Source organism: Physella acuta, unplaced genomic scaffold (assembly GCF_028476545.2).
Source record: "Physella acuta isolate Inbredline_101_S28 unplaced genomic scaffold, ASM2847654v3 ptg001059l, whole genome shotgun sequence".
Classification (NCBI taxonomy): domain Eukaryota; kingdom Metazoa; phylum Mollusca; class Gastropoda; family Physidae; genus Physella; species Physella acuta.
Genome location: NW_026732576.1, coordinates 63727 through 73628, shown reverse-complemented (window position 1 = coordinate 73628; position 9902 = coordinate 63727). Strand labels below are relative to the sequence as shown.

General features: G+C 34.1%; 1 protein-coding gene across 1 annotated transcript; it reads right to left on the bottom strand.

The window, feature by feature from the left end:
* Positions 1-1273: 1273 nt before the first annotated feature.
* Positions 1274-8756, bottom strand: LOC131955257 (COP9 signalosome complex subunit 8). Its single transcript, XM_059319296.1, has 7 exons — positions 8628-8756; positions 3604-3674; positions 3456-3504; positions 2562-2691; positions 2069-2176; positions 1763-1825; positions 1274-1545 (listed from the first exon to the last, which is right to left on the bottom strand). Exons 1-7 carry the CDS (start codon positions 8682-8684, stop codon positions 1466-1468), a joined length of 558 nt encoding a protein of 185 aa, XP_059175279.1. The 5' UTR covers positions 8685-8756; the 3' UTR covers positions 1274-1465.
* Between the last annotated feature and the right edge of the window lie 1146 nt (positions 8757-9902).

Sequence of the window (9902 nt, the reverse complement as noted above, 5' to 3'; positions counted from 1 at the left end):
ATCCAATTTATCAAACCATAAAGCTGTTTAGCCATGTGTTTTACCAATACAGTTTAGTCAAACATGCATGTAGCATCCAATTTATCAAACCATAAAGCTGTTTAGCCATGTGTTTTACCAATACAGTTTAGTCAAACATGCATGTAGCATCCAATTTATCAAACCATAAAGCTGTTTAGCCATGTGTTGTATCAATACAGTTTAGTCAAACATGCATGTAGCATCTAATTTATCAAACCATAAAGCTGTTTAGCCATGTGTTTTACCAATACAGTTTAGTCAAACATGCATGTAGCATCCAATTTATCAAACCATAAAGCTGTTTAGCCATGTGTTGTATCAATACAGTTTAGTCAAACATGCATGTAGCATCTAATTTATCAAACCATAAAGCTGTTTAGCCATGTGTTTTACCAATACAGTTTAGTCAAACATGCATGTAGCATCCAATTTATCAAACCATAAAGCTGTTTAGCCATGTGTTTTACCAATACAGTTTAGTCAAACATGCATGTAGCATCCAATTTATAAAAAGTAAGATAAACTTATTTCAATATGATAGCTGTTATATACAAACATATTAATTTAATATGTACTGGTATGAATCTAGCGCAGTATTTTTTTCTAAAATAGTTTCTTAAATAAAATAGTCAAAATCATCTTATTATTTACTTTGTTGTTTTTTTTTTAAATTAATCCTGACAAAACCATTGAAATTCTATATCTTTTGCCATTATGAAATTGTTTATTTCTTATTTATGATGTACTTAAAAACTTGATAAATTTGACTTTATTAGTCAAAATAGTAGGTTTACAAAAAAAAATATTTAGTTGTTAAAAACCGTTCTTACAGGAGCATAATTTTCATTAAGTTGAAATGACTCCAAACTAAAAATAGTTACTATCAATTCAATGAGTAGCTTGTGCTTTATTAACAGTATACCTACTATTTGCCTGTTATTAGGGGATATCTCTGATCTAACATTTACTAAACAGTTCGCCTGTCTCATAGTCACCACGACTAGCTATATATATCCTCTTTTGTAATAGCCCCTCCCCCAAACTTTTAGGTGAAAAGTACCTTTTAAGATCTTGTTAAGTTGTATAATTAACAAGTTTTATTGATTATATATTTTAATTTGTAAAGTTATGAAAAGATTTAGGGAGAGACAATGGCCTAGCCAACCAAATGATAAGTGGGATTGTTGTATTATTGACCTAACTCTCCTCTTGTGTACATATGTTTAAAGATACTACCAAGAACAAAGTCAAACAACTTTCAAAACTTTAATGGAAAAAATACAATGCTGTACACATGGTGGAAATGGTTTCCTAGTTAATTTTACAAGCACATTTTCTCATTGTTTAGTGTTCAATGAGATGTAACATCCCTTGATGAAGGTCGATAAACCATACACATTAACCAATGAGTAGATAGCTGCACACAAACAAAATCTCCGATGTGTCAGTTCTCCATGAACGTTACATACTGTGTTAAGACTGAGAGGTGTTGTTCATTGAGTATGGGTGGGGCAGGGGGAGGCTCTGAAAATAAATGTACATGATATAAGCAATCAGTACACTTTACAAACAGCATGGCATAAAATAACAATGTACATAATATAAGCAATTAGTACACTTTACAAACAGCATGGCATAGAATGACAATGTACATGATATAAGCAATTAGTACACTTTACAAACAGCATGGCATAAAATGACAAACTTGTGGTCTGGTAATAAATATCATTACATTATTTACCTAGTTTCTTGGGTGTGATTATCCTGTTGTTGGAATCCATTTCCCATCCTTCTTCAACAGCAGCTGTTGAATGTAACAGAAAAATAAAACGCAATTTAACTAAATGATATTTAAAATTACCATGTACAATAAAACATTCTACATATCCTAATATGACCAAAGTTCAAGTGATGCTTCACACAGCAAAAGTTAGTATCCATCTAGTAGTAAGTAAAATTAATTGAAAATTGATTTGAGACATTTTTGACTTTATGAAAACTGACATAGGCTTAATTTTTTATTTTGTATACAGTACTCATACTCAACCTTGAACAGCTCTGTCTACTGGCATCCCAACAAATGTGGCAAATTCATCAGCATTTATAGAAGAATATGCTAATCGAACAAGTCTTAATGCACGATTTCGCATCGATTCTGTCAAAAGAGGAGTAACAAAATAAATTGAGTGGGAAATAAACAAACAAGAACATTGCAAAAAAAAAAAAAAAGACACAATAGAAACAATTTATCTGTCAATTTGTAATCCTGCTAGTTGGAGAAAACATTGCATCTCCAAATATTAGATACTCAATTAGTCCACCTAGCTGTGATGGGTACCTGGCAGTAAAAGTACATGGACATAGAACTGACAATACTATTCCATTATAAGCAGAAGGCACAGAAAGATGAACTCTACTTCATCTGCCCTCTTAACCACCAGGTTCTAAAGAAGACTATTTTTGGAAAAATAATAGAAATCAAAATACATTATGTAACATTATACTTAAAGGTTTTATTAAAAAGAACCGTTTTTAACTACCTTCTACAGCCAACATTATGCTTTTAACATCCTCTGACCATTCTTTTTGTAATGCCTCATAAGTTCCCACATAGTCTTTCTGCCACATTTTTTGTGCTACAACCCATATCAGGCTTAATTCTGCACAGCTCTTAGAGATTAAAATGAAGAGGAAATCAAAAACGTGACATAACCATAGACTTTTAAAAACTGGTAACAAAATACTTCAACTGCATTATAAGAAATTAGTAATATAATCTGACCACAACTGATACATCCATAAATAAAATGTGTGAAATTCATAAATCTGACCACAACTGATACATCAAATCAATAAAATGTGTGCAACTAATAATCTGACCACAACTGATTCAGCAATCAATTAACTGATGATATGACCACAACTGATTCAGCAATCAATTAACTGATGATATGACCACAACTGATCCATTAAACAATAAAATAAAATGTCAGTTTCAGGATTCCTAAAACCCTAAACAACTACTAAAAATCATAATTTATTTTCTTATAAACAACAATAAACAAAGATTGACAGTAACAAATATTTATGGGAGTAGCTTTTGGAAAATGAAAAATTGATGGAAACTGCACTAGTATATTTTTCAATGGTGTTTTTTTTATTTTAGTTGTATATTTTCTGCAGAAAAGTATTTTACTAATTTTATAAACAAGTCAGCTGTAAAATAAGACATACAGTAATCCTAGATAAATAAATGTAATGTTTTAACATATTTATATTTAAATAACAAAATTTTAAGTTAACTTAAAAGCTCAGCATTCATAAAAAAAAAAAAATTCTTAAATTGTATTACTATAGAAGAAGTATCGTTATTGTACACATTTTTTTCCCCATATTAACACTGAGTAAGGTGATTTCTATATTGTGTGAATTACCTGCTTCACTGGCAGTGGGATACGCTTCCACAAAAACTTTGCATTGCACCTAAAATAAAAAATTTGGTTAAGATTATACTCAACAAAGAAATACATTTGATTTATGAGAAAACTTTCAATGATAGATTACAGTAAAAAATGTACTTACAAATCATTTTGCAATAGATAAACAGCCAAGAGCTGACAGTACACAACAGGTGACAAGGTTGAACCACCAAACTATAATTAATAATAAAATTATTATGATGTTTGGCCTTATACAGATTTTTTATTGTCAAATATTAGAAATATAATTTGCTTAATTATTTGCTTAATTGCTGAATGTCAATTATATTTTTATGAAGTGTGGAGCACCTTCAACAGCAGGGCCATGGACAGCTACCCCTGTTGACATTAATCTAAGCAACTATTTCTGTAAATCCAAATTAATAGGCAGTCAAAGTCGAAAGATGTGGCCACCCAATCTTTTTTTTTTTGCGGTCTTTAATAATGTATCTATATATACAATTCTCTTCTTGGAGACGATAGAAAACAAGCTGTAAGCACGCTCCCTACCACCCCCACCCCTACATGGTCTGGTGAGCTGTGGTTCACGCTGAATGTCTGCAATTGCACAGCCGGGTTTAGTGACGACTATTAGGGGCAGATAATTTAGTTTGAAACTATTTTAAAGTTAGGGGAGGTAACTAAGAGGAGTTTACTTTAATGGGGGGGTTAGGGGTTGGGGAAAGGAGGGGGGGGGGTTATCTTCCTTAACAAGCTACTGATAGTGTTTTAAAGCAAATATTTTCAGTGGCTGCGTTGGTACTGTCGAATTCACAAATTATGAATTACTGAAAAGTAGAAAATAAAACAACTAAACAGCGGCGTATGATACACCGCAGGTCAGCTTGTTTATGATATTTGTTGTGATGCATGTTCTCAATATAGGTTGGTGGAAGTGAATATTGGTGCGCATGTATGTTGAGCAAATGAAGATGGGACACTATAGTGTGATAGTGAAGTTTTGTGTAGAAACTGGTTGCTGTACATTTGTGTGTGAGTTAGTGTGATCTTGATCATCTTGATGAAAGGTGAATGTTGACCGATGTGACTCTGTCGTGAGAGTGATTCGTGAGACATCCATGTAGATGACAACTATAAGCAGAACCTATGAGTCCAGTACCAGAATAAATACCAGAAGAGAAAACCTAAATTTTCATCTGGTCAATTTATTGTCACCTGTGTTGTCTAGATGTGTAATGGCACAATGACTGCCTATTCTCGCATGGTAGTGAACCAAGTGGTTCCATCCTCTCACAGTCACAATAATATTAGTTCAGTGTCCAATAATGCCACAATTAGTATGGGAAATCTTAAACAAGATGGCTTCTTAAGTAAATGAGCTGGGTTGCATAGGATGAAAACATCGCTAATCTTTGTTTATTACTGAAAAGTTGTAATTTTAATAAGAATACAGGGTTGAAACATTTCTGTAACTTTTATAACATAAATATTTATAAAATTATTATCTATAATAATAGTTTCGCTGTCTCTGTATCTATCTATCTGTCAAGAACGCTATAGAGAAAACACAAGCAGTGTAAAAACTTTCATAGGAAAACGAAAACGAACCATGACGTTACATGGAGCATATAATATAGTAGGAAATAGACTAAAGTTAAAGCCGGGGGAGTGCACACAATAATATGACGTCATTGATTCTCGAGTAAACATTGAATTAAAAAGCCAATTTTGTCTAATCTTAAAAGTGGTTTGCGTGAAGAGTTTCTTTCATACAACTCTTCGGGTAGGGGCGAAGCCCCCACCCCCGCGTAAGAACGTCTAAGCCACTCCCCCCCCCCCACTCAATAGAAATGTCGTCCATAATAAAATTACCGCCCAATTCATGTGTCTAATCTAAAAATGATTTGTGTGAAGAATTTCTTTCATTTATCTCTTAGGGTAGGGGCGAAGCCTCCCACCCTCGGAAGTGCGACCAGTGTTTCTTTCAGACTTTTTCCTTTACTGGAATGGGGTACTTTGAATGTTCTAATCTTAAAAGTGTTATGTGTGCACAGTTTCTTTCATGCATTTCTTCTGGTAGGGGAAAAGCCCCTCACAGGCTCTACCTTTAGGTTGTATGATCTACAAATGCGACCAATGTATCTTTCAAGCTTTTTCCTCCCGGAGGAGGGGGGAGGGGGGTACTTGAAATTTTCAGGGGCTGAGGTGGACTAAATTTTCTGGGAGGGGGCGGACACTGGAAAAAGTATATAATTATATTAATATATTTTGTTGAATGGGACGGTAGACATGCTTTGGGGTGTTTGTGTGTGTGTGGGGGGGGGGGGGGGGGGGGGCAGAACCCCCTCTCCCCCCAAGTATTGTTGCCTGAAAGAAACTCTAAATGCGACTTAAGTCATGATTGAGATTAGGTTCATGGTTTGGGGATATGGCTACGACTATATTTAGTATCAATGTGCAGTAACTAAGTGTACAACAAGCTTACATCCGATTAAAATGCAGATTCTGAATAAAAATGTCCTTTTTCAATTTCCGGTTCAATTTAAAGTTAAGGGGGTGATTTTGGTCTTGGTTTAGAGAAAAGAGACAACACTATAAACCTAGCGCCCGTTGTATCCTTCCCCAATGGGCCATTCATCTCGTAATTTATAACAATGAATGATGGGGCAACTTTTTCGGTAATCTATAGTTTTGGGTACGTAAAATCGCCAGCGACTAGTAATGTGAAAAACAGGTGACTCCTTAAATTTTAATAATTATTTCACATTTATAGGAGGATTTTAGTTTTGAAATTTACAAAAATGCTTCAAAGTTTCATATATGTACCTGTTTTTAAACAATTGAATAAAAACTTTTCAGTAATAAATGAAGACTAGCGATGTTTCCAACAGATGCAACCATGCTCATTTCATTTACTATAGCAGCCATCTTGTTTAAGTTCTTTTTTTGCAAACTTATAGCAGAATATAGCGCGAGATTCAGGGGAAGGCAACTCTATTTTACAAATGGCTGCTGTTTATATAGGAAATCTTGCTCGCAAACACTGCTGTTTAAAGTTAATTTCTGGCCTATATTGATATATTTAGCCAGATTTAGGTTTATTATTCATTTATCTATAATATTTGAAACAAATATATCACAATATACTTCTATTAAAGCCTTGACAGTGAGGTAACTTTTTCGCACATTTCTAGCCGCGGGCGATTTTAGTAGTTTACGTACCCAAAACGCTAGAAGTTAGAAGTACTTTAGATTACCTTTTTTTGTACCGAAGTGTCTATTCACAGTCGACTGTGAATAGCCGTATTGGGGCTATTCAGTCGTGACCGTTTTTAATAGATTTAATGTTAAAAATACCCAACTGGGCATGAAGATGTGTAGTCGTGCGATCATGGGCAGTGGCTGTCATGCCAGAAGGTGCTGGTTCAAATCCATCAGATGACATAATGCTAAGACTCATAATGTGTGCCTTTTAATCTTATTACTCTTAATGTATGCCTTTTAATGTTATTATCAAAATATTTTTTTCAGTTACTTGAGTTACTCATGTGAGAGTTAAATTTGTTATTTTTTTTTCGTTTGTGACGTAATTGTTGACATATCAGCAAAAATAAAACAAAAAAGACCTGTCCTGTAGATTTTTTCTAAGAGAAAAAACACAAACGTGCAGAGGCGTAGCGACTCTTCCCAGCGCCCGGGGACAAACTTTCAATTTGGCACCCCCTCCCCAATTTTTCGATTTGTACCCCTCTCAATCTTTCGATTTGTACCCCCCCCCCTCTAAAACTATTTATAATGCAAAAATGCAGCTAAAATGATATTTCAATTTGTTTTTACAACCCATTTTGGCGCCCACTAATGTCGGCGCCCGGGAACATATGTACCCCCCTGCCCCCCCCCCCCCCCATCGCTACGCCTCTGCAAACGTGTGATGGAAACTATGAATTATAGCTGATGAAAAAGGACATCCTATTTCACCTATATTTATTATATGTGATAATGTGAATTTTTAATGTGAATTTTTAATGGTAATTGATAGTTGAATAGCAATGTGAACAACCAACTAAACTGATGCTTAACTGGTATTATTTATTTTAAAATTACTAGATCTATTATAATTATTCTAGTGTATAGATTTAGAGTGCATAATTGATCGTCTATGACGAATGTAGTACGTAGACGTAGCCTGTAGCAGATATGTCTGATATGAGCCTAAAAGCTAAGCTAAACTTTAACCGTAGGCCGTAGGCCTAATAACTTTTTTATAAAAATATAACAAAATAAAAATAGCACTGCTCTCTCGATCTATATCTCATTTCCCAGTCACAATAAATGCTTTTTTTTTATTTTAAAATATTATTCACAGTCGTATTTAGCATGAAATGACAGCCGACTGTGAATAGCCGTATTGGGGCTATTCACAGTCGGCTGGGAATAGCCCCAAACGGCACGGATATTCCCAACCGGCTGGGAATAGCCTTGGCTTTTAGGTAATCTATCGTTTTGGGTACGTAAAATCGCCCGCGGCTATTAATGTACGAAAACGTTACCTCATTGTCAAGGCTGTAATAGAAGTATATTGTGATATGTTTGTGTCAAATATTATAGATAAATGAATAATAAACCTAAATCAATGGCTAAATATATCAATATAGGCCAGAAATTAACTTTAAACAGCTGTGTCTGCAAGCAAGATTTGCTATATAAACAGCAGCCATTTGTAAAATAGAGTGACTTCCGCCTGAATCTCGCGCTATGTCTATAAAAATAAAACTTAAACAAGATGGCTGCTATAGTAAATGAGCGTGGTTGCATCTGTTGGAAACATCGCTGGTGTTCATTTATTACTGAAAAGTTTTAATTCAATTGTTTAAAAACAGGTACATAAATGAAACAAGGAAACATTTTTGTATTTTTCAAAACATAAATCCTCATCAAAATGTGAAATAATTATTAAAATGTAAGGAGTCACCTGTTTTTCACATTACTAGCTGCGGCCAATTTTACGTACCTAAAACGATAGATTACCGGCTTTTATGTACATTATAATTATAGCCTTGGCCGATTTTACGCACCTTAAACGATAGATTAACAAACAAATTTTAGAATAATGTTTAAAAGAGAGAATCATAGCTCCATACTCTCTATGGGCTAACTTATTCCAACCTCAAGCTCTTGCTTCTCTAACTCTCTTCCAAGTTGTGAATCCAGCGTCGATGCCATCTTGTTTACATCTAGATCTAGATTAGATCCGAAACAAACGAAATGTAACCACACACACCTACGGAAATATTTCTACCGCTCGACTCGATATTACTGTTTAATAAACAGAAAGTGTATTAAAAGTAGTGGATTAGGCAGCTGAAAATGTAAAAAAAAGTTATTTCAGTGCTTTCTTTCTAAAAATTTATATAAAAAAAGCAACCGAATTTCCTAGAAAACCCAACAAAGAATTATTTAGTTTAGGCCAATATAAAAACAAGTTAATAAAAAGTCTAGTTACAATTTAAGCGCAATTTTCTTATGTTATCTAAAAATAGATAGTGATCAAGTTTGAGACGTATAATGCTGGGGTGCGTTCAAGCTAGGAGAACGATAGGTTTGTAGGTGTTTATCTAATTTTAAAAAAAAATGTGTGACCGTACGGAAGGATATTTTTGAAAACTTTCTTCGGCAATATTGTTCTAAATTATGGCAGGAATCGATTGGTAAATGTTTCAAGTCGCTAAGTGATCTGGTTGCCGAGATATGGGCCAAAAACTGCATTTTTTCCGAGGTTTTTTGGCTTTTCCTGGAAATCCAGGAAGGAATTCCGGGAATTTTTTTGGCCCACAATCATTCTCGGAACTTGCTTAACATATTTGCTTTGGAACTAGTCCTCGATATTGCTTCGTTGAGGAGGAGATACGACTTAAAGCTGCGGACACACATCGGACACACATCCTTGACGAGTTAATAATCGCAATTGTCCGTATGGAAATTGCGCTAAAAATTATTATTCATAGATCTATATTGAGGCCCTATTACACTCATAATGGTGGGTTTTTTTTTTATAATAGGCTAATGTTTGTATAACGTAGCTTAGATGATATAGAGAAATATGGTATGATTAAAACCACTAAGATTAATTGTATAGTTAGTCTTAAACCCTTTATTCAAAAAAGTTACATTTGTTTAGCGAAATATTATACATATCATCTATATATGGCGAACAGGTACGTCAGTAGGCACCGATCATCTCCGACAAAAAAAAGACTTTGTTTCGCCAAACTGTGTAATCTAAACTAATCAATAAAACATATTGCAGGTTTTTAAAAGTAAAGATATTTTCTTTTGCATTAGAAATGATATTTCGGAATAATAAATTAATATTTTTTTATATGCCAGTCGTCCTGTTGTACCGTAGTCAGAAGTTGTTCCTGGACTTGACTAGATCTAGAT

Bases quoted from the DNA above. Each gene is read 5' to 3' on its own strand.
- LOC131955257 (XM_059319296.1), bottom strand. From the start codon at position 8,684: ATGGCATCGACGCTGGATTCACAACTTGGAAGAGAGTTAGAGAAGCAA. The intron at 2,692-3,455 runs GTAATTCACACA...TTAATCTCTAAG, and splicing joins TCCCACTGCCAGTGAAGCAG to AGCTGTGCAGAATTAAGCCT. The intron at 1,826-2,068 runs GTTGAGTATGAG...TACATTCAACAG, and splicing joins AGTAGACAGAGCTGTTCAAG to CTGCTGTTGAAGAAGGATGG.